Source organism: Drosophila sechellia, chromosome 3R (assembly GCF_004382195.2).
Source record: "Drosophila sechellia strain sech25 chromosome 3R, ASM438219v1, whole genome shotgun sequence".
NCBI lineage: Eukaryota > Metazoa > Arthropoda > Insecta > Diptera > Drosophilidae > Drosophila > Drosophila sechellia.
This window is the reverse complement of record NC_045952.1, coordinates 11,469,007-11,491,983: the sequence shown is the minus strand read 5'-3', so window position 1 is coordinate 11,491,983 and position 22,977 is coordinate 11,469,007. Positions and strand designations below refer to the sequence as shown.

At 45.5% G+C, this 22,977-nt stretch overlaps 8 protein-coding genes across 9 annotated transcripts in view; 5 read left to right on the top strand and 3 right to left on the bottom strand.

Moving 5' to 3' along the window:
* The first annotated feature begins 251 nt into the window (after positions 1 to 251).
* On the top strand, positions 252 to 1,216 carry LOC6616783 (chymotrypsin-2). The gene is made up of 2 exons (XM_002041084.2): positions 252 to 989; positions 1,049 to 1,216. The coding sequence occupies exons 1-2, from the start codon at positions 281 to 283 to the stop codon at positions 1,159 to 1,161; spliced, it is 822 nt and encodes a 273-aa protein (XP_002041120.1). The 5' UTR covers positions 252 to 280; the 3' UTR covers positions 1,162 to 1,216.
* Positions 1,217 to 1,336: 120 nt separating this feature from the next.
* On the top strand, positions 1,337 to 3,535 carry LOC6616782 (carnitine O-acetyltransferase). Its single transcript, XM_002041083.2, has one exon. It carries the CDS (start codon positions 1,488 to 1,490, stop codon positions 3,417 to 3,419), a length of 1,932 nt encoding a protein of 643 aa, XP_002041119.1. The 5' UTR covers positions 1,337 to 1,487; the 3' UTR covers positions 3,420 to 3,535.
* A 13-nt stretch (positions 3,536 to 3,548) lies between these two features.
* On the bottom strand, positions 3,549 to 4,751 carry LOC6616781. Its single transcript, XM_002041082.2, has 2 exons — positions 4,643 to 4,751; positions 3,549 to 4,571 (listed from the first exon to the last, which is right to left on the bottom strand). The coding sequence occupies exons 1-2, from the start codon at positions 4,655 to 4,657 to the stop codon at positions 3,666 to 3,668; spliced, it is 921 nt and encodes a 306-aa protein (XP_002041118.1). The 5' UTR covers positions 4,658 to 4,751; the 3' UTR covers positions 3,549 to 3,665.
* Positions 4,752 to 6,809: 2,058 nt separating this feature from the next.
* Positions 6,810 to 11,737, bottom strand: LOC6616780 (protein fem-1 homolog A). Its single transcript, XM_002041081.2, has 6 exons — positions 10,996 to 11,737; positions 9,693 to 10,015; positions 8,999 to 9,629; positions 8,398 to 8,941; positions 8,206 to 8,334; positions 6,810 to 8,148 (listed from the first exon to the last, which is right to left on the bottom strand). The coding sequence occupies exons 1-6, from the start codon at positions 11,232 to 11,234 to the stop codon at positions 7,924 to 7,926; spliced, it is 2,091 nt and encodes a 696-aa protein (XP_002041117.1). The 5' UTR covers positions 11,235 to 11,737; the 3' UTR covers positions 6,810 to 7,923.
* A 267-nt stretch (positions 11,738 to 12,004) lies between these two features.
* On the top strand, positions 12,005 to 12,775 carry LOC6616779 (baculoviral IAP repeat-containing protein 5). Its single transcript, XM_002041080.2, has 3 exons — positions 12,005 to 12,250; positions 12,316 to 12,495; positions 12,556 to 12,775. The coding sequence occupies exons 1-3, from the start codon at positions 12,101 to 12,103 to the stop codon at positions 12,685 to 12,687; spliced, it is 462 nt and encodes a 153-aa protein (XP_002041116.1). The 5' UTR covers positions 12,005 to 12,100; the 3' UTR covers positions 12,688 to 12,775.
* A 129-nt stretch (positions 12,776 to 12,904) lies between these two features.
* Positions 12,905 to 13,972, top strand: LOC6616778 (single-strand selective monofunctional uracil-DNA glycosylase). The gene is made up of 2 exons (XM_002041079.2): positions 12,905 to 13,272; positions 13,333 to 13,972. Exons 1-2 carry the CDS (start codon positions 12,961 to 12,963, stop codon positions 13,861 to 13,863), a joined length of 843 nt encoding a protein of 280 aa, XP_002041115.1. The 5' UTR covers positions 12,905 to 12,960; the 3' UTR covers positions 13,864 to 13,972.
* A 205-nt stretch (positions 13,973 to 14,177) lies between these two features.
* LOC6616777 (tRNA-specific adenosine deaminase 2) lies at positions 14,178 to 15,419 on the top strand. The gene is made up of 2 exons (XM_002041078.2): positions 14,178 to 14,803; positions 14,860 to 15,419. Exon 1 carries the CDS (start codon positions 14,283 to 14,285, stop codon positions 14,763 to 14,765), a length of 483 nt encoding a protein of 160 aa, XP_002041114.1. The 5' UTR covers positions 14,178 to 14,282; the 3' UTR covers positions 14,766 to 14,803; positions 14,860 to 15,419.
* Positions 15,292 to 22,977, bottom strand: part of LOC6616776 (serine-rich adhesin for platelets) — a 48,138-nt gene continuing 40,452 nt past the window's right edge. For both annotated transcript variants that reach the window (XM_032721445.1, XM_032721446.1), the window contains 2 exons: positions 16,183 to 21,719; positions 15,292 to 16,100 (listed from right to left, as the gene is read on the bottom strand). In XM_032721445.1, the coding sequence (XP_032577336.1) occupies positions 15,813 to 16,100; positions 16,183 to 21,719 (5,825 nt within the window). In that variant the 3' untranslated portion in view covers positions 15,292 to 15,812. The remainder of the gene's footprint in view (positions 16,101 to 16,182; positions 21,720 to 22,977) is intronic.

Sequence of the window (22,977 nt, the reverse complement as noted above, 5' to 3'; positions counted from 1 at the left end):
TTTAAATATTTGTTTATAGCCTTTTAATGTAGTTTAATTATCGCCTTGTTTCAAGTTCCTGTTATGTAAATTTAGAGTGAATCGTAGTTATCAGAACAACCTTGTTTGTGCTGAGTGGTTAGTTGCCTAGAATGAAGGGTTCTCCACTCAGCTGGACTTTTGCAACCAGATATTGGCTGTGGAACGTGACTGAACTCGTAATTGTAAAGCGCAATTTACCTATAAGATACATTTACCGAGGTGTTACGATATTCAGTAATTCAAAAGACAAGAAGTCGTTATGTTGCTCATTTGGTTACCACTTGTTCTGTTCACTTCCAGTGCCACAAGTCAGATCCTATATCCTCCACAGTATACCAATAATCGCATTGTGGGCGGGGAGGAGGCCACCGATGGCCTGGCACCTTACCAGATATCCCTTCAGGGAATCGGCAGTGGTGCTCATTCCTGTGGTGGTGCTATCATCGATGAACGGTGGATTATAACGGCGGCTCACTGTACAAGAGGCAGACAGGCGACGGCATTTCGAGTCCTAACAGGCACACAGGATCTGCATCAAAATGGGTCCAAGTATTACTATCCCGACAGGATTGTGGAGCATAGCAACTATGCACCACGCAAGTATCGCAACGATATAGCTTTGCTGCATCTGAATGAATCTATTGTGTTTGACAATGCCACTCAACCGGTGGAACTGGATCACGAGGCCTTGGTTCCAGGATCCCGTCTCCTATTGACGGGTTGGGGAACCCTCTCCTTGGGCGGAGATGTTCCCGCCCGTCTGCAGAGTCTGGAGGTCAACTATGTGCCCTTCGAGCAGTGTCGAGCTGCCCACGACAATAGCACTCGGGTGGACATTGGCCACGTTTGCACCTTCAATGACAAGGGACGCGGAGCGTGTCATGGAGATTCCGGTGGTCCCCTGGTGCACAATGGCAAGCTGGTGGCTCTGGTCAACTGGGGACTGCCATGTGCTAAAGGATATCCAGGTAAGAGTTACTTAATATGCGTTAAATACATATTACAGCTCATTTACTATATTCTACAGATGCTCACGCTTCAATATCTTATTATCACGACTTTATACGCACTCACCTAAGTCTATCCAAAACGGACAGCTCTGAGGATATCCAGGAGGAAATGATTGCTCTACAGGATTAGTGACAAGATAGACATTATAAAAACATTATAAAAATCATTCAAATTCTGAAAATATAAATGAAAACTATTAAATGAAGCACATCTATTATTATTAAATTATTAAATTTTTAAACATTTTAGAAGTACGTATAGTGCTGGTAACTTTAACATTTATAGTTCGAATTAAATTATTTTAAATAATGTAACTGATCAATGCAAACTGGAAATTTACTGTAACAATGCGGCTATTTTTGTAAAAAATCGTAAAAATTATACATATATTTGGAACACAAGTGAAGTGCGAATCGCACTTTTCAGGGTAAATTTTGAGAACCGCCAAGGGCGAGATGAAGTTTCGTGACAATGGAAAGGTCCTTTGGAATTTCGCAAGGATATCGGCTGTGCAACAGACTCGACATACGTTCGGCAAACGAATGCTTATTGCCAGCTTTAGCACTGACAAGGATAAGCCCAAGTCCGATCAGCCCAACCTTCTGAAGTATCATGTCTTACCTCTTGAAGAAATCCTGAAACGCTTCATGATAACCGTACAACCATTGCTGACACTCGAGGAGTTCAAAAAGCAAGAGAAGATTACTAACGAATTCCAGAGGAAGGAGGGCGCTAAGCTACAAAAGCTCCTGGAGGAAGCTGGTGATCAGGAGAGGAACTGGTTAGCCCATCGCTGGCTGAAGGTTGCCTACTTGCAGTTTCGGTCGCCAGTGACTTGCTTCTCCAGTCCCGGCATGACCTTTCCCAAACAGAACTTTGAAAGTGCCCATGAGTTTGTGGACTACACATCGAGAGTTATCTTCGGTTTGGGTGAGTTCAATGACTTGGTGCACGCCAAGAAGATTCCGATTGTGAAAATGGGCAAGAACGAGTTGGACAACAGTCAGTTTGGCAAAGTTTTCGGCACATGCCGGATACCGAGAAGGGGTACCGACGATATCGTCTACAATCCGTGCTCTGATTATGTGGTGGTTATCTACCGGAATCACTTCTATCAACTGAAAATATACGACAAGCAAGGAAAACTTATAATTGCACCATGTCTGGCTGTTCAACTGGAGGAAATAATGGCAAAGGAAAAGGAACCGGGAGTGCCTTATGGAATCTTGACCACCGATTCGAGGGACAACTGGGCCGAGGCATACGAACACCTGTCAAATACGCCCCGTAATAGACATGCCCTGAGAACCATTCAGAATGCTATGTTCACAGTGTCCCTCGACGAGTGCACCAGTCCAAAAGAAGGTCGAGATGCCGAAGAACTGATCCTCACGCTGATCCATGGAAAGGGCAGCAAGTGCAACAGTGCCAACCGCTGGATGGATAAAACGATTCAGTTGGTGGTGAACCCAAATGGACACGTTGGATTCACCTACGAGCACTCGCCAGCCGAGGGCCAACCGATCGCCATGATGATGGACTATGTGGTGAAGAAGATGAAGGATGACCCTAGTTACGGGGAATGCGGATCGGAGGACTTTATTCCAGCGAAGAAAATAATGTTCTGTGATCTAAGCAAGTGCGTGGAGCAATGGTTGATAATCGCGCAAAAAAACGTGGACAAACTTGTCCAGGATCTGCAAATGAAGGTTCTTAAGTTCGATTGCTACGGCAAGGATTTCATCAAGAAACAGCGACTTGGTCCCGATAGCTTTGTTCAGATGGCATTGCAGTTGGCATTCTTCAAATTGCACTACGAGCCAGCTGCTCAATATGAATCGGCGCATTTGCGCATCTTCGATGGCGGCAGAACCGAAACCATCCGTTCGTGCTCCAATGAATCCCTGGCCTTTTGTCACGCCATGGATGACGTGAGTGCCTCAGCTCAGGAGCGGGCTGGTAAGATTCGCGAGGCAGTGATGTGCCATCAGATGTATGCCAAGCTGGCGCTTCTGGGAAAGGGAGTCGATCGACACCTCTTTGGACTTAAACTAATGGCGCTGGAGAACTGCCTACCGGTTCCGGAGTTCTTCGCTTCGCCTGGATATGTGAAGTCCACGCACTTTCGAATGTCCACTTCGCAGGTGGCCACCAAATATGATGCCTTCATGGGATATGGACCTTCTGTAGAAGATGGATATGCCTGTTGCTACAATCCCCGTGAGCATGACATCATTTTGGCCATATCTGCATGGCGACATTGTCAGGCAACTGATCACCAAAAGATCGCCAAGGCGCTTGCGCAGTCCTTTGCTGAAATGAAGGATGTACTTGAAGATTGTCCAGTTTCAAACGACAAGCCGCCCGAGCTTAAGTGCAAATATTGAAATTGTTTTTCTAGAACATAATTTGGATCGAAAAAAATTTAATTCCTCCTATTAATACGTTCGTTCAGTTCGAAGAGCTAAATTAATGCAAGCCCACTTAGTGGGACCAATTAAAGTATTACTAATCAATTGTTTTTTTACAATTATATTTTAATACGGATTTGGGTAACATTGGCAAGCAGTTAAACCTAAGTGGTGTTGATGACAGCTAACTAGATCTGAATGTGGACGAGCAATGAAGAATACTTAGAACTGGTTCGGTGGCAGATAATGATTGCCGATGGGACCGACGCCAGAGTTTCCGGCACCGTTCTCCGCAAAGTGTCCCTCTGAATGTTGCTGCTGTTGCTGCTCCTCCTCCTCCTCCTCTGGGGGATCCAGGGAGCCAACCACCGAGGTGATGGGGGCCACACCCTCGTCGGTAATGGTGGAACTGCCTCCCAAAGTATCGTACTGCGACTGAATCTGCCGCTGGGCATTCAGGGCCTCCTCTGGAGTGCGGTACTTGATGAAGAACACCTCCGGCTTGTTGATGTGCTGTGGCGCCTCGGCAATGGCATCCTGCAGATCGGAGGCGGTCGTCTTCTTGGCCAGCACATAGACCACGGTCTTCTCCTGCTTGAGGGTCTTGGCCAAGTTGAGAGCCGCCGCGCGATTGGTCTGAGCCGGCGTCTTGACGAACAGCACATTGTAGTGGTTACGGGGCTGCTGGGCCAACTGGTTCAGCTCGTCCTGGACCTCATCCTCGGACTCCTCAGGCGCCGAGTGGATGAAAAAGTTCTTGGTCACAATGGGACGCTTGGGAATCCTCACACGCGGACGAGCACGTCGCTGCTGCTGGATGGGAGCGGTCTGGAAGTTGACGGGAAAGCCGGCGGGCATGGGGAACGATCCGGTTGTGGGACGAACGGCAGGCTGGGCAGAATGGAACTGGCCAGCGGGCGGGAGGTAGGGCAGTGGGAGAGGTGGAAGCACCGGGTGCGAGGAATGCTGGGTCTGGAGCTGCTGCTGCTGCTGCAGCTGCTGGTTCAACAGGTGGGCCACAATGGGCGGTTGCTGCTGCTGCTGCTGGATGCGGTAGTTGTAACCCGCCTGGGTCAAGCTGATGTCAGCCTGGCTGAGGCTCAGGCACAGGGCGCCCATCAGAACCGTCTGAAAGAGAAGCAATCATTATAATCCCTTGTAATCCATTTGGCATAGAGGTAGTCCAAGTTCCAACGCACCACAAATATCTTCATTCTGCCGCTTGGGTGGGTGTCTCTCTGCTGGTTAGCTGTCTTTAGCCGGATGCTCCCTCGCTGTCCGAGTTTCTTAGTGTTGTGATGATGGGTCAACCGGGCACCCGGCCTTTTATACCAATCCACGGGCCCAACTTGTTTATAATCGGAAACAAGTCGTGAAACAGCAGCCAACACAGTTGCACCAGTCGGAGGGGTCATAAAACATTTGTTATGCGTGGCGAAGAGGTGGTTCGGATTCATTTGGCTGGGTGGCAAGTGGGCTTTTGTATTGACTTTACATGGGGTTCCACAAAAGTCGAGCGAGAGGAAGCCCCAACAATGGGTGCTGATACAGATACGACAAAAAAAATCTGCAGTCGTTGTAAACAAGTTAGTTGAGCTGTAACAATATCATTTCGAACATTTGCCTTATAAATATAAAATATTTGATGTGAGTGATAGACTTCTTGAATAGATAGTATATGCAGGTTTTAAAACGTTCACTCCAATTAAGCTAATACTAGTTCCCTAGTAACTATACTACCTCCAGTCTTAATATTGAAAATAATTCATTGAATTTGATCTTATATTTATATTAAGATTTTTTCATACACGCAGCAATAACATTTCATTGTGAAACTAGTTAATCATTTAATTGTAAATATAATTAAAATATCCAAGCAAATCCATGGCTGCCAAGTGGACAATCAAATCGTCGTTTAAAATAATACAAAAGTTGTTGTTTATCTTGGTAGTTTTTGCAGATCAGTTGAATGTCCCAGAGTAATATGTAAATATTGATGACGAAGATAGGCGACGAGGTTACTGGTCCAACTTAAAATGCACTTTTGTCTACGGGACCATTGTCTATATTTTGTTTTATTGTTCGAAACCTGAGCTATCAAATGGAAATTGAAAATTGTGTATTCGGGGACTTCAGTATTTCGCATCTGTTTTGGTCTCAGCCAAGGTCTAGGTTTTTGTGTCCATTCTATGGGGCGTAAGTGTTGGGCGATTTATTGTCAGCTTTAAATGTGCCAAATTGAGACAAAATGATCGTATATTTCGAATTGGTTTTCAAACTAAAAAGTGAAGGTAAATAACCCGATCAAATCAATTGGATATGCCAGCTTCCAGCGGAAATTAGTTGTCATAACAAGCAGATGCATACGAAATGAGCCTAGATATAGACCTTATAGGGCTAATTGGCAGGTCTATTGGTAATGGAGTGAATGTGCAAATGGTGTAATATCACTGCTTCCTTTCCAATTTGGTCTTATACGCCACTTGCCACTTTGCCACCGACAGGGTGCATCTCATTAGCCGGGTGAAATTCTGCCCACAAATCAAAATAAACCAGCCAAGGGCAACTTGGCCACCAGATAATGAGTTAGCCCACATCTTAACGGGTGTTTTTTCTGGTCGATGCCAAAAAAAACTGGTTTTCAACTTTCTCACGCCAATTTCGTGAGCCATGAAAAACAGTGAAATGGAACCGAAACTATGTTTCCTTTTTTAGCCATTAAAGATGCAAAGATCTGTCAAAGAAATATACGATAAGTTGTTTCTGTTTGTAATGGGAAACCAAAATTACTTTGTAATTAATTAATAGATCCAAATGCAGTGGCTCGAAAGTAGCAACAACAGAAAATTACAAATTTAAATGGAAATGGAAATAAAATGCGACCATGATTAATGGGTGCCAACTATTGCCGCACTTTGCATATTTTATGCAAAATGAATAAGTTGCCAAAATCTATTGAATGCAAAACACTCGGTGCGCAGATTAGTCAAAGCATAAAAGTGAATGTTGACGGGACACAAATTATGATTTGCGTAACAAAACTATTTTATTTTAATTTATTAATTCACACCATGAGAGATTTTGACATAGGCTGCTTTTGTCCATTCCTATGCGGTTGCATTAGCAACCGAATCCGAGCTCAAACTCCATCCACCTGCGAATCCGTATCCCAAATCCATCACATCGAATTGATTGGGCGATAAATGCCCCTGCGAAGCCTACTATCCATCCGTTCGTAATAAATGCATTTTTAATTATTGGCCTAAAAATGGTTAAAAATTATTTATGGAACACCGCGAGCTCAAAACTATTTTCGGATGAGCACAAAACCAAAGAAAATAAAATATTTTTTTTTTCTCAATAAGCTTGTGAATCGAATCGTGTTTTGTTTTTTCTGCGCTTAAACTGACAGTTTTACATGGGCTGTTGAACAAATACTGACAAATGATTGAGGATCGATTTCCGACATATCTTAATAGGATAGTTTCTTATTCGTTTCAAGTATAATATATATATATGACATTTTCCTCGGTATTTATGGATCCTTTAGGCTAGCACCCAATTAAACAATGTAAATCAATTTATTGGCAGTAAACTGTAAACTATTCAAATTATTGATTAGACTGGCGTTTTACACAAAATTAGGTAGATAATTATTCGATCGGGCTTATGCAACACGCGTGCTAAACGAACTCAAGCCATCGGTCTCACAGAAATGATTGTTAAAATACTTGCTGTGGGCCAAGACAATAATGTTAAGTATGATGGCCCACACATAGTAGTAGTACATAGGTCTAGAAAGCGTGGCATTCATAAGAAGTTAAGGGACAAATGCTGTCGAACAGATTGGGTGACTTTGGCCCTCTCACAAATTGCAATTCACATTCAGCTATCGAGTTCGATATTAGTGGTTCAACAAGTGTTCAATTAGTTATTCTAGTTGCGTGTATATATTACGTTTATAGTATGTTTAGTTTATGTTTCAGGCGTAATTTTGTGTATGTAGATAATGTGTAAACTGTATTGGCGTTATAATGAGTTGCTCTCTTTCTCTAGGATCTAATAATCAAACGGCAGAGCAGAGTTTGTTAAGTACAAAAATCCGCCATCCGCTTTGTAAGTTCTCTAAAAAATTAATATTTCCGATACACTCTATATATATATAGTTTTTAATATCACGTTCATCGTTTACACTTTTTGCTTGTTCTGTTACAATGTTTGTTCTGATTTTGCATCTATATCTTCTGAACTCAATTAGAGTATTAAACTACGTAGAGCCGATTTAACAATAGGTATAGATATCTGTATATATGTATTTAATATATAGAGCGAAACAAAGTTGCCGCGACACTGGTGAAATTTTGAAAATTCCATAATGGGGTAATCATCCTAGGTTGAAACGCCTTTAATTTAGACAAGACATAGACATTAAACACATATCCGGCTTCGATTCAGCTTCTTTTCCAGCTAAACTATCTCCTTACGGTTCGTGGCTTCGCACGAACTTCTCGAGCTGCCTGTGAAGCTGATTGTGGTAGGGTATCCGGTGTTTGCTTATCGCCGTGGCCGCCAAACACTGCAGGGTAACAAAGTTGAGCAGTGGAATGGTGCTGGTGGGATTGGAGGCTATTAAGTCGTAGGGCCGCTTGTCAGCGCGATTCGGCTGATCGATGTCACCTCCGCACTTGAGCAAAAGGTGAACAATCTGCGGGGAAAAATTGGCTTTAGCATTAAATAATTGCATTAATCAAAGAGGTATTACCTCATTGTCATAGTTATAGGGCTGGCAGGCCACATGCAGAGGAGTGGATTTGGCTTCGTTCTTTGTGTTGACATCGACGCCGCACTGGATGAGCAGTTTGATGACATCCGCATTGGGGAACACAGTCTTCTGCGAATGATAAAGAGGATGTTCAATAAGAATGTCGAATGGCAATTGGTAGCATCTACGCACATCGGCAAAGTTGTCATCAGTGATGTAGCCGCTCTTAATTACATTTAGCCGAGAGGCGCAGAGATGGAGCATGGTGTCGGCGGTGCTGGCACTTCGCAAGTTTCCCACCACCACCGCTTCGTGGACCGCCTGGCAGATGAGTTTGTTCTGCGCCTCCGTGTGGACGGTATTGATCAGCAAATAGATAAGGTGAGCCAAGCACCTCATCACCCGGTCGTAATTCTCCTGCTGTCTCCTGAAAACAGGCCTCAAGAGCAGCAGATGCTTCACGACAATGGCGCTTTCCGACAGTGTTCGAAATACACCAAGCACATCCTCGAACCTGGGCAGCACTTTATCCTGATGGACAAACCTTGCTCTGGCATCGCTCCTTATATGACTTGTGTTTTGGACATGCAAGTCCAACATTAAACGCACCAGCGCCTGTGCCGCAAAACAAGTTTCAAAGTGCAGGATAGACCAGTTGGATACGCGCACTTCGAGCAGAAAACGCCAGAGATCAATGCAGCGTTGAAGCTGGAGTGAGTCCGCATACGAAGCACCCCTGAATTAAGAGATTTGAAGTTGGGAGTATTACGGAAAATAATTGATTTGTAATCACCTGAAAGTTAAGCGGAAGAGCATATCCTTATGGGTCAGTCCCAGAACACGCTCGCAAATAAGTAGGCTCTGCGTCCGCATTGCATCCATGTCGGTGGCAATGTTATCCAGCTCCTCCAGCGTACTAAACTCCACTGCGTTCTCGTAGGCAGTGCGCAGAGGAACCTGCGGCTTTTTCTCTATATACGGTGAATAAGCTGCCCGGATGTGGTGCGCCATGCGCCAGTGCAGGATGCACACCCTCGACTCGTTGTGCTCATCGAGGAACGTCGATCCCATCAGCTCGTGGGCCTCTGCCAGCCTTGCAGGCGTGTAGTGCAGTTGCTTTTTCAAAAAGTCGAAGATGTGATGTGCCCCCTTAAGGCAGGCAGTTCGAAGGGCATCGTCACCGTACCGACTCCTGGCATATGGGTCTGCGCCTTGCTCAATCAACAGTTTCGTCGTATCCAGCCGGTGCTCCTGGATTGCGTAGTGAAGCGCCGTCTTGTCTTGAATGTCCCTCGCATTAATGTCTGCCCCCTTGCGCACTAGATACAAGCACAAGTGCACCGACTGCACCGAGTTAATCAGGCAGGTACCGCCATTGATGTTGGGTCGCTTGATGTCTGCTCCGTTTTCAACCAGGAACTTGACTGCAAGGTTAGGTAATGCATATTGATTATGTTTGATTAGCTTTAATATTGTAAACGTCTCACCGATATCAACGTGGGTCATGTAGCAAGCACTTCGCACCGGCGTCGATCCCGAATCGGATGTGGCATTGATGTCGCAACCGATACGTACCAGGTACTTGACCATGGATAACTTCCCCGAAACGACGGCCGCCCAAAGTGGCGACACATAGTGAAAGCTATTGTCCTCCGGCACTTCGAAGTGGCCCCTTTGCTCGATGTTCGCCTCGCAAATGGTGATCAGATACTCAGCGATGTCCACGGCACCTCGTTTGCAGGCGATAAAGAGGGGCGCGCAGCCATTTCGCTGCTTCCGCACCAACTCGCGACGAGAATCGCGCGGTAACCTGAAATGAGATAACAAATCGATGTGAATAAACTTTTTAAATTATTATTATTCTTTCTGTGCACGGTAGGGTAGAGAATCGGAAGCTCTTGATCAGCCAGCACGTGCAGGGACAATGATTTTGTGAGCATTTGTAGATAAGATCGAGCATTCGACGACGTCAACACATTCTGTGCTTTCAGCCGAGAATTCACACATTTGAATTTGACTAGGTATTTGTGATTGCAGAAATATTTGGATGTTTACAAAAGCCTTAAATTGGAACGAAGCTTGCAATTTATCATTTGTCATTTATCTATTATAAAATCTGCTTAATGAGGCAATCAAATTTCGAGAACGATTATAACATGTATTATACGCAGTTTTCGTAAAGGTCTATACAGAAAGATTAATTTATGAGGTGCGTTGTATTGAAGAAGGTGGCTTCCCTATAATTTTAATACTTTATTTATCAGTAAAGTCAGGCGATTCGATTAGTTCTATTTGTCCGTCTGTTTAATATAGGTGTTTAGAGGCAATCAAAACAACACTGCCCAAAATCTTTTGTAGAAAAAACATCGTTAATTTCTTAACGATTAAGAAATAAATACTTTTAAATTCCTTTTATCCCTGCAGGATGAATTATTAAATAGTTTCTACTTATGGATCAGTTCGTGCAAGGGAACTCCGTCTAGGGACACAAAAACAGATGGTGTCCTTGTAAATTATTAATTATACTTTTCACCCTTATGTTGTTACTTTCAAATAGCAGGAATTAATGGACTGTATCCCTGAGATGGAAATATATACTTGTTTAATAAAACCTAAATGGTTGGCTTGTGTAAGTATTTCACTGCAGACACTATTATTATTGATTTAGGTAAACCTGGTGGTCATTGGTCATTGAAATGAAGAGTGTTATGGAATGGAGCCACGGAACCAATTAAAGGACCTGTTCATTACGAAACTCTCTATACGTGAAAGCCAATTACAGGGACATACTTTTCCAGTTCGTGGCGCAGGTGGCGCGACAGCAGCGAGTCCTCCTGGCTGCGTTTACATTCCTCGATCAAGTCGTGACTGAGCTTTGTTAGCTCCACCTTGGGACTGCTCTGCTTGCGTTCGTTGGCCATCGATGGCCCTGCGTCTGACTGCTCCTGCTCCTTATCCTGATCCTCGGCTTCCAGCACCAGCTGCAGCTGCTCGACCTGTCGACGACGGCTGCCTTCAAGTGAGCGCATTGCCAGTGCACCGTCTCATTGCCAATTGATGGGTGGCTGGCTCTATATCCTTTGGAGTGTGTGTAGATGTGTGGGTGGTGAATGGCCTCCTCCCGGATGTCCTTGGGCCACTGCCCCCTTGCGAAAACGGTGCGGCAGTGACCTACTGAACCCACCAGCCTGGGCTACTTAATTGGGTTGCCTCTCGCTGCTCCCGTTTTTCAGCCCAAGGCCGTCCGAACACTTTCTTTTTCTCTCTCTGTATCTCCGCTTGGTTGCCTTTCCTTCTTCTCTTCGAATCAATTTCTATGCAGCGTGAAACTCGGGTGCCTAATCTATGGAGTACCGGAGGCGATACTCGCAGTTCGCAATTGCCAAATGCAAAACAACAAAAACGTGGGCGGTGTGTGTTTGTGTCTCGATCACGGTCTACACCATGTTTTTCCGTGTTTCTGTTTATAAATAAAAAGTCAGCAAAAATCTTAACGTCAAAATAGTGTGTACACAACTGGAGTATGACAATAACTGAAACAGCTGCTGTAACAGACGACTGTAGGCCATAACAGAGGGGCAGTGCTGCCACCCCTGCGCATGAAAAGCCTGGCGCTCATTTTACATGAAGTATTGTTTAAAAGTAACCGTGTTAATGGAGCAACGAAACATTTTTGGAGTACTATCCGTACTGTAGAGAAACTATGAGTGGCATAAAACAACCTTTTTATATTTTATGTCTTACTCGGATTCGATAAAAACAGGGCTTACAAACTATCGATTATTTTTGGTTTATATGGCAACCCTGTTTTTGAAGGCACAGCAACAACGACGCGCTGTTTGCGATAAAAAACCTAAAATCATTATTTCGCTTTAAAACTGTTAATTAATAGAATATGGAATCGCCGACGGTGAACGAAGTTGCAGCCAGTTTGGGTGGTGACAAGCTGGAGGTGTTTCGCAAGCTGAATCTCCTGGAACAACATCGCGTGGAGAGCTATAAGAGTTGGCCCTTTCCGGAGACCGCATCCTGCAGCATTTCGAAGGCAAGCAAGTCGCTGAGATCTCTTGACAATCTATATTGACTGGATCTTTATTCCATGTACCACAGATGGCCGAGGCGGGATTCTATTGGACGGGCACCAAGCGGGAAAACGACACCGCCACTTGCTTTGTGTGCGGAAAGACCCTGGATGGCTGGGAACCCGAGGATGATCCGTGGAAGGAACACGTGAAACATGCACCACAATGCGAGTTCGCGAAGCTATCGTGTCCCGAAAGGAATTTAACCGTATGTTCCCCAAGACTTTGAACCCAGCTGGCATCCTAAACTTGTATATATTTCTTGTAGGTATCACAATTTCTGGAAATTCTTGGAACCGTCGTTAAAGGCAGCATAGAGAAAACGTGCAAAGCCTTCAAATCGAGCTTCGTTCGGGAGAACGAGAAGCGTCTAGATGAGTTTACGCGTAATCAAAAATAAAGCGCTAATTTTTAAACCTTAAATATACATATATAAAACTCGCTATTTATCAAGATTTTTAATAAAACGCAATGTTAGTACCATCGAATGTAACAAAACAAGAGTATGTCTATCTACAAACTAAGCATTCTCATTTTAAATTGCTTATTTTAAACAAATCTGGTTCGCCTTCTATTTAAAAATTTTAAGGTTGTACGGTCATACTAAGTCTTCTATGTGTAACAGCTGGTTAAAACCAAATCCAAAGCAGCTTTTAAATTTGAAGCAAACATAATGCTGAAGCGCAAACTGAACCAGCAAAAAGGCAATCTGGAGATTGGGGAGCCTAGCAAGACAATCCCAAGGCAGGACAGTACATCGGAATTCTTCGATAAGCCGCTGTGGCTTAAATTCTACGAAACCGAAGTCGGGTTAAATGAGGCGTTGGAAAAACTACCTCCTCCTGAGCGCACCCCGTTCATCTACAACCCGATAGTATATGCGTCTCAGCTGCACCGCGACTATTTGCGTCGTTATATTGACGGTCCAAAGAAGCTGGTATTTGTTGGCATGAATCCAGGGCCCAATGGAATGGCCCAAACCGGAGTAAAACTTAATCATATAGATTATCCGAATACATTGATACATTGACGCGCTCTTATTCAGATTCCCTTTGGCAATGTGCGCACAGTAAAGGTCTTAATGCAGCTGGTGGGTTCGGTGGACCAACCTCCAGTCGTGCATCCCAAACGTCCCGTCGTTGGCTTGGATTGTCGGATTGAGGAGCCCAGTGGTGTACGTCTGTGGGAGCTGTTCCTCCGACTGGCTGGCAACATGCAGACCTTCTCCCAGCAGTGTTTCGTCCACAATTTCTGTCCGCTAGCTTTCTTCGGCGCAGATGGCAGGAACATAACGCCCAGTGAAATCAGAGGAACTTACAAAAAGCAGCTAGGAGACCTGTGCTTGCAAACCCTGGAGGAACAACTAAAGCTCCTCAAACCCGAAGTAATTGTGGCCGTTGGGGAGTATGTTCACAGCGCACTAAAGCGTTCAGGATATGGCAAAACCAGTTCTGTTTCGGTGTTCCGACTGCCGCATCCTAGTCCGCGTTCACCTAATAATACCAATTGGCCCGAGAAGGCCCAAGCGTTTTTGGAGGAGCACAACCTAATCCGTTTCATGCGGAATGAGGCTTGAAGCACAAATGAGCAATTATTTAGAATGTTTTGACATATCTGTATCTGTATAAATAGATTCAATGTATATATGTACATATATGAATATTATTGCATATTCAATAACTTTACGGCTTCATATCAAAAGAGAATATCGAAAGAGAATATATTTTTGATAATTTCAGTATTCTATTCAAACAGAATTCCCTAGTTTATTTTGAAAGATTATTTATTTGGGGAATACCCAAAATACAAAGGGTGACTTCGCTTTCTCACCGTGACCGCTCGTACAGTGACCGCTCACCGTCACCGCCAGCTGTTTCGCAGTGCTGTAAAGCGCCGCCAGAGTGCGAGCTATCCATTGTTTTTGTTGACCTGGTCATTTCATCTCATCTGTGTGCGGCTTTTCACCCAGTTCGCCCGAGTCTATTTCCATGCCAAATGGCCGCCTTCATGGAGGAAGCGTTAGTGGAGGCGAGGCGGGCACGTGACGCCGGCGAGGTGCCCGTGGGCTGTGTGTTCGTTCATGGGGGCAAGGTGGTCGCACGTGGCGGGAACGAGGTGAACGTCCACCGGAACGCCACTCGCCACGCGGAATTCATTTGCATCGACGCTATCCTCGCCACCTGCCGCGAGAAACGTCTGCCGGCCCGCCAGCTGTTCAGCGAGATCACTGTGGTGGTCACGGTGGAGCCCTGCATTATGTGTTCCGCCGCCCTGCACACTCTGGGCGTCAAGGAGATCATCTACGGCTGTGAGAACGATCGTTTCGGAGGAAAGACGGTGGTGGACGTGGCCGCCGTCGTTGGCCATAGGATCGAGATCACGGGCGGCGTGCGGGCGGATGAGGCGATGGCTCTGCTAAAGGAATTCTACAAGGGCGACAATCCGGCGGCACCGCCGCAGGCAAAGAAGAAAAAGTAGGATCAATCGGTGAGGCCAACAGCGTGCGTGGAAAAGGGGTAATTATAAACGTGAAGAATTTGCTAGAGAAAACGATACAGTATTCGTTTTTCAGGAGCATGAATGGAGTCAACCGCTGATCCTCAAAGAAGTAGGAAGCTATTACAGTCATTGAATTAATATTTAAAATATGATAAAACTATAGAAGAATAGTAGAATGCAAAAATCTACGTTTTCGGAAAATTCAATTAGTTGCAAGCCTTCCAAACTCCGGAAACGAACAGATGACCGAAAATCAGAAGGCAAACCTCTAGTTTACTCATTATTCCAGAGGGAACAAGCCAAGAAACGTATTTATCTTAGAAAAGGAAAAGTATTCCGTCGATAGCATCGTGAAATAGAGAATTTCAAAGGCACACAACCAGAAATGAAAGTAGTTAGAATACATAAAACTACAATCCCATGAAGAAGGAAAACATTATTGCTTTAGTTATCTGCATCCTGGAGACATATATCCGAAAGTAAAATAAGTACCACTGCATCATTCTTCGACGATTTCTGTATATGATTCAATTTATTATAATCTTTAAGCATAGTCTAAGATACATTGTATATGGCGTTCAGAACGTATGTTTCAACTCTAAACATAAATACAATTACTGCATAAAAGCTACAGCATTTACGTGTGTGTAGTGAAGGCTGTGCCTGTTTCCACTATAGGAAGACTACTCAAAACCTTTTGTTTCCTTTTCAAATGCGTAAAGTGCAGTCTCGCTCGCAGTCCGACACCAAGAATTTAGTTTACCCTCCAACGATCGAAGCAATATATTATAGAAATATATGGTTGTATTCTAGGCTAACTTGTTTTAAGTTCCCACTTGTCGGAGGGCTGCACCCGTGCTTAACCTAATGTAATTTCCCTACGTCCTAAGCTAACTCTTCTGTTCGATCGTTTGCTGCGCGTCAGCTTATTGCCTCGATCGCAATCAGCTAGTTAAGCTGGCCATCAAGTGCTGGCGCAGCAAACGAACAATGGCGGGCGACTAAGTGAATCTAGACTAAATCTAATTAAATGCGCATGCTGCGGCGCCTATGGCCAATGTTGAGCCACTCCAGCGGCACGTTTCCGCCCACATTGTAGGTGGTGGGCGTGCAGTTGGGCAGCTTGCGGGCGGGCTCGCATCGTCGGCTGACGTTCCAGTAGGCGAATCCCTGCGGACAGCGGTGGATCTGGCCCTCAATGCGACCAGTCAGCTCCGAGAATCCACACTTGACGAACAGCTGGCCGCACTGGTCGTTGTTGAGCGCGAAGTGACCCTCATCCGGGCAGAGAGGATCCGTCGTGCTTATTTGAACCTGTTGATGATAAAATAATTAAATTGTATTTTTTTTTTTTAATTATGGAATGTAGACTAGACTTTACAATTATATATCTTACCACATTCTGAAGTTTCGTTTCCTCTTCAAACAAATTGGTGGTCCTCTTCATGTCCTTGGAACACTTGTCACCTGCCGGCGGCTTGCCACAGCTGCAGGACTTGTCTTGGTAGACGGTTCCGTTGGGGCATTGGAATACCACGATGTTAAGATCATTGCTATCCGCACTTTCACTGCACTGGTAGAACATGCCGCACTTCTCCGGATGCCGGCGGAATCCAGTGGGGCAGACGTACACATTCTGACCTGGACCGGTTTCGGGGCAAGGAGCTGAGGTGTTGGTACCGGGAGCAGGACTCTCTGTGGTGGTAGGCGACTCCGTCGTTGAGGTTTCTTCCGCAGCTATGGTAGTGGTTTCAGGCTTGGGTGGTTTTTTAGTGGTTTCAGGTGTGGCTGTGGTGGTGATTGTGCCAGAAGTAGTGGATTCTGTGCTCCATGAAGTAGTGGTTTCGGAGGCTACTGTGGTGGTTGTTTCAGGAGCCGATGTGGTGGTGGTTTCAGGAGCTCCTGTTGTGGTGTTTTCAGGGACCTTTGAGGTGGTTTCAGGTTTTCCAGAGCTGGTTGTGCTCTCCGTCGTACCAGGTTCCGTAGTCGTTCCCGGCGTGGTCGTCTGTCCCGATGAGCAATTACCAGACACCTGATCGGCGTAATTGCAGGTCTCGGTGGAGGTGTCCCAAACAGTTCCCTTGCCGCACTTGAAGGCATAAACCTGATACTTGCCATTTTTGGCCGCATCCACACAACGGTAATAGCGACTACAGTCCTCGGGATCTGGGAAGAATCCCTCCGAAGAGCAGTTATAGTTCGGCTGTGGCTCCGGCTGAAGAGTGGTTACTGAACCTTCAGGTGTGCTGGATTCTGGACTTTCTGTGGTTGTTGTGGGTTCAGGTTTTTTTGAGGTTGTGGGCTCTTGAATGGCATCGGTGGTTGTGGGAGGTAATGTGGTCGTGGTAATAGGTTCGCCGGTGGTAGTTGGCTTATAGCCAGGAGTAGAGGTTGTAGTTTCTACCGGAACTGTCGTTGTTGTTGGATTATAGCCCGGAACAGACGTTGTTGTTGGATTGTACCCCGGAATACTTGTGGTGGTGGGTTCCTGAGTGGTCGGCTTCTGAGGATATTCGGTTGTAGTGGGTTTTTGGGGCTTCTCTGGAGTAGGTTCTTCCGTGGTGGTTGGCTTCTGAGGATACTCGGTTGTAGTCGGCTTCTGGGGCTTTTCTGGTTCCTCTGTGGTGGTTGGCTTCTCCGGATATTGAGTCGTCGGCTTTTGCGGTTTTTCGGTTGAAGGTTCTTCGGTTGGTTTTGTAATGGGTTTTGTCACTGTGGTGGGCTCATCCGTTGACTGCGGAGTGGTACTTCCGGGATCCTTAGACTCCTCACTTGGTGTCGTAGTGATTGGTTCAGCGGAAAACTTCGAGCACCTCGGTATGTTCTCCATGTAGTCACAGGTCTGAACTTCTTCATTCCATCCCGTGCCCTTGGGACACGTAAAGTTGTACTTTCTGTAGGAGGCTCCAGCGTTGATGCATCGATAGTATTTCCTGCAGTCTTCGGGATCGGCCATGTAACCCTCACCCGTGCATTCCGTGCCAGCTGGTAGGGGTTTCATAGTGGTTGTAGACGGTGGTTGCGTGGTGCTTTCCGGACTTGTGGTTACCGTTGATGTTTCATTTTCCGAACTCATTGTTGTTGTAGTGGGTTGAGCTCCTGTGGTCGTGGTGGGCGGCAGCCTAGTTGTTGTAGTCGGAGGTAGCCCTGTTGTTGTCGTGGGAGGCAACCTAGTAGTTGTTGTAGGAGGTAAGTCTGTGGTTGTAGTTGGAGGCAATTCGGTTGTTGTAGTTGGCGGCAATCCTGTTGTTGAAGAGGATGGTAAATCAGTCGTGGTGGGTGGAGGTGTGGTGGTCGATGTTCCATTTGTTGCTGGCTCACAAGGTGGTTTTGAAGTGGTACTTTCAGTGCCAGTACTGCAATTGTTAAAGTTGTGGTTGCAGGTCTGCAGATCCTGATCCCAAACGGTACCAGCTCCACATTGGAATGGAATTTGGGTGAAGCCACCTTTGTTGTTCCTTACGCAGCGGTAGAATTTGGAGCAGTTGTTGGGATCAGCCATAAAGCCTTCCGACCGACACTTGCCATCCGTATTGGGTACCTGAGTAACAGGAGATGTTGTTTGAGATGATGAAGCTGTTGTTGGGGAAGAAGTCGTTGGTCTGGTAGTCACTGGACGTGTGGTAGTGGGCGGACCTGAGGGTCTCGATGTTGAAGTTTGGTCAGAAGGTCTGGAAGTGCTTGCGGATGTTGGCCTGGAGGTCGTCGGCGTAGAAGTTGTAGGTGGAGCAATACCACCGCATTCCTTCACTGCCCACGCATGATTACAGGCCTGCATCTGGGCATCCCAAACAGTGCCAGGACCGCAGCTAAAGGGTACCATATTGAAGCCACCTCTGTCATTATCGACGCAGCGATAGAATTTGGCACAATCCGACCGATCGCCAATAAATTGTCCATTAACCTTGCAGGTTTCAGAGGGATTTGGTTTTGTTGAAGTCGAGCTGCTGCTGGAGGAGGACGATGAGGATGAACCTTGATTATTGTTATTGCTTGAAGAGGATGAAGACGATGATGACGAAGATGTCGATTGATTTCCAGACGAGTTCGAGCCGGAAGAGGAGCCACTATTGGAGGAGGATGAGCCTTGATTCGATGAGCCACCGCTGGAAGAAGTGCCACTGTTTGACGATGAACCTGTATTGGAGGAGGAGTCACTGTTGGAGGATGAGCTGGAAGATGATCCACTGTTCGAAGAGGAACCACTGTTGTTTGAGCTACTTGAGGAGTTGCTGGTGCTGTTAGAGGAACTTCCGCCTTGGCTAACCACCTTTTTGCATTTGAGCGGCTTGGTCTGGATCTGATCAGGATGGTTGCAGCTGTTGGCCTCAGGATCCCATAGAGTGTTTGGTGGGCAGGTGAATGATACTTTTGTAAAACCTCCCTTACCATTATCCACGCATCGATAAAACTTCGAGCAGTTCTCGTTGTCAGCCAAGAAAGTTTCCTCACTTTCACATTTCTCTGCCGGTTTGAAGGGTTTTTGTGTAGTGGATGATGATGTCTGGTTAGACGACGACTGATTGGAGGAGGATTGATTCGAGGCCGATTGGTTGGATGAAGAACTTTGATTTGAAGATGATCCCTGATTTGAGGAAGATCCTTGAGTCGATGATGATCCCTGGTTAGAAGATGAGCCCTGATTGGAGGATGATCCTTGGTTCGAAGATGAACCCTGGTTAGAGGATGATCCTTGGTTCGAGGATGATCCCTGATTGGAAGATGATCCTTCGTTGGAGGAAGATTCCTGGCTAGATGAGGATCCTTGGTTAGATGACGATCCCTGATTGGAAGATGATCCTTGGTTGGAAGAGGAACCCTGATTGGATGATGATCCCTGGTTGGATGAAGAACCCTGGCTGGAAGATGATCCCTGGTTTGATGAAGAACTCTGGCTGGAAGATGATCCCTGGTTAGATGAGGAACCCTGATTTGAAGATGATCCTTGGTTGGAAGAGGAACCCTGATTGGATGATGATCCCTGATTGGAAGAAGATCCCTGGCTTGAGGATGATCCCTGGTTAGAAGAGGAGCCTTGGCTGGATGATGATCCACTTCCATTGGCCATAGCCTTGCATTGCTCCTTTTGCACATCTGTTGGATGGTTACATCCCTTCGTATCTGGATCCCAGACCGTTCCAGGGGAGCAATCGAAAGGAACAGTATTGAAGCCACCGCTACCATTCTCTACGCATCGATAGAATCGGGCACAGTCCTTCTTATCAGCCAAATATGTTTCCGTATCTTGGCATTCACCATCGGGATTGGATGGCTTTGTTTGAGTGCTCGTGGAATTGTTGTTTGAGCTTGAGGAGCTCTGATTGCTAGAAGATGAACTTGAGCTTTGATTGGAGGACTGATTGCTTGAGGATTCTTGATTGCTGGATGAGCCTTGATTGCTAGAAGATCCTTGATTGCTGGATGAGCCTTGATTGCTGGATGAGCCTTGATTGCTAGACGATTCTTGATTGCTAGAAGATCCTTGATTGCTGGATGAGCTCTGATTGCTGGAAGATTGATTGCTAGATGAGCCTTGATTGCTAGACGATCCTTGATTGCTGGATGAACCTTGATTGCTAGACGATCCTTGATTGTTAGATGAGCTCTGGTTGTTGGAGGAGCTTCCACTAGATTGCTGTCCAGAGATGTTACTACCACTCGATGAAGCCGATTGAATGTTGCACTTCTTCTTTTGATCCTCAGTGGGCAGATCGCAGACCTTGTCCATTTGGTTCCAAACCGTACCGGGACCACAGGTGAAAGGCACTTGCTCTAATTTTCCGTCTTTATCTTGGCGGCATCTGTAGAATTTAGCACAGTCTTCTTTATCCGGGATATAAGTATTTTCATCCTCGCACTCGGTGGGCACGGGTTTATTAGATCCACTGTTGTTTTGTTGTTGTTGACTGCTGCCAGAGCTTTGGTTTTGGTTGCTGCTGCCAGCATTTTGAGAGCTTGAGCCTTGAATGCTGCTGGAAGTCGTGCTAGATTCATGATTGCTGCTAGATCCCGAATTGGACTCCTGGTTGTTGCTGGATTCCGAGCTGGACTCCTGATGGTTGCTAGACGTGGAGCTCGACTGATTACTGCTACTGGATGTAGAGGACTCTTGACTTGAGGTGGAATTGGATGTAGAGCTGGATGTGGAACTGGAACTTTGAGAGGAGTTGGAGGAACTGGTGGACGAGCTCTGTTGACTGCTTGTGGTTGAGTTCTGGTAACTGGTCTGCGAGGACTGTGTTGACGTTTGGCCGGCGTAATAACCGTCGTTCTGTGGAACAGCTTGATTGCGGCATCCTCCGTTGGCACGTACGTCGAACATATGGTTACAGGACTGAAGGGACTCGTCCCACGCCGTGCCATCTGAGCACCGGAAGCCGATTTTGTTATAGCCCCGGCCGTTCGAGATGCAGCGATAAAACACGGTGCAGTCGCTGGGATCGGTCATGAAGCCATCATCCTGGCATATTATGCCGTCCTCCTCCGCTGATCCAACAGCTCGCAGGGATGAGGAGCTGGAGAAGGATATGACAGAGACACCGTTGAGACCAGCCAGACCGTAATTTGTGGGCAGACGGTGGGTGGACGCATAGGTTCGCAGCTCATTGGCCGCAGGTGTGACGGCCAGGTTAAGCATCGCATTATGGTCATCCTGTCCGTAGTCGTCCTGCTCCCACTTCTCCATGCTGCCGCCATCCACCTCGTTCGCCTGGTCAACGCACTCATCCCGCCCAGCCATCGCTGGTGGCAGACACATGCGCAGGGTGCGGGAGAAGACCGCGTCCTCTGGACAGGCCAGCAGATAGGGTTGGATGTACTGCCCGGAACGCCGCTCGCAGCGGTAATAAATCCGGCAATCGTAGTCGTCCGCAAACAAACCCTCTCCAGGGCAGTAGAAGGCCACGTCTGTCTGGTCCATCGGCGATCGAATGTCTGCAATTAAAAGGAAGTGAGACGTCCTTAATTTTTGGGATTTTAAAACATGGTGGTACTAAATTGTCAAGTTTTAAAAACAAGAAAAAAATGTCCTAAAATGGTCTAATATAATTCAAAGAATATAGAAATAAAGAATATAAAAAATATGAAAATATAGTATGTCATTGCACACCATAAAGATATCAATTTTATGTTGCACTTACAACAGTTTGATTGTATTTCAAATTGAAACATTAAACGAATCGATTTGACACCTTCGATTATACAATAAATTGAATAAACCTTCATATTCTTTCAATGAAACATTTTGTAAAGTGCAAAATGCACTTCTGGTCCTTTCCCTAATTTGTTTTCGAAACGAAGAGTATCAATCTGCAAATTAGCATACTTTTTTTTTTAAATATATGGGCAGGCAATTTGAAATCGCCCGCTGGAACAAACCATTGAACTGAAACTTCCTGTCACAAATTCTGTCGGCTGCATATATTACATATATATTACATATATGGGTATATAGTACTTGGATGTCGGACACAGCTATCTACATATATTTTGCTCAATTTCGTTTGACATTTTCCGCGCTCGTCTTTCGTTTTTCGTTGCGGGATTTTTCGCGATGTCAAAATAAAATTGATAATTTATTGTCATTCAATGTGCGAGAGTCCTCTTTTTCAATTTTTTTGTCCTGGTTTTCTTGTTGCTGTTGTTTGGTGGTGGCATACGCAGACTTTGCCTTCCAATAAATTTAAATGCATTTATGGCCGTTACAGCGGAACAAATTCATTTTGAAAATGAATTGTGAGTATGTGTTTTTCCTTCTGCATGCTTTTTTTTTACAGATTTTTCCTGCTCTTTTTCCAAAGTGTTTTGGTAATAAAGAAGGCCAGCGGACTGTGAACATGGTAAATGCGCGGCTTAAAATTAGAGCGTTTCTAGGCATAAATTCCCATCAGTCAGTGCCTAATATATTTGATTTCTTTTTTCCTGCCTCTCCCTCCCCGCCACGATTATCAGAGTGTGTAAGCCATTGGCCAATGCTTTATGGCCAGAATGGTCGGAGGCCATATATTTCTTATGAAAATTGCCAAATTTAATGGCCATAAAATTTAATTATAGCAAATGTGGTTTGCCAGCAAAGGGCGAGAATATTTATTGCAGCAAAAGTGTGTCAGATTGACGAAACATTTCGTGTTAGGAAAATTGTTAGAAAATTAATTTGAAATAAATTGATTGGTAAGAATTCGCTGGTCAATAC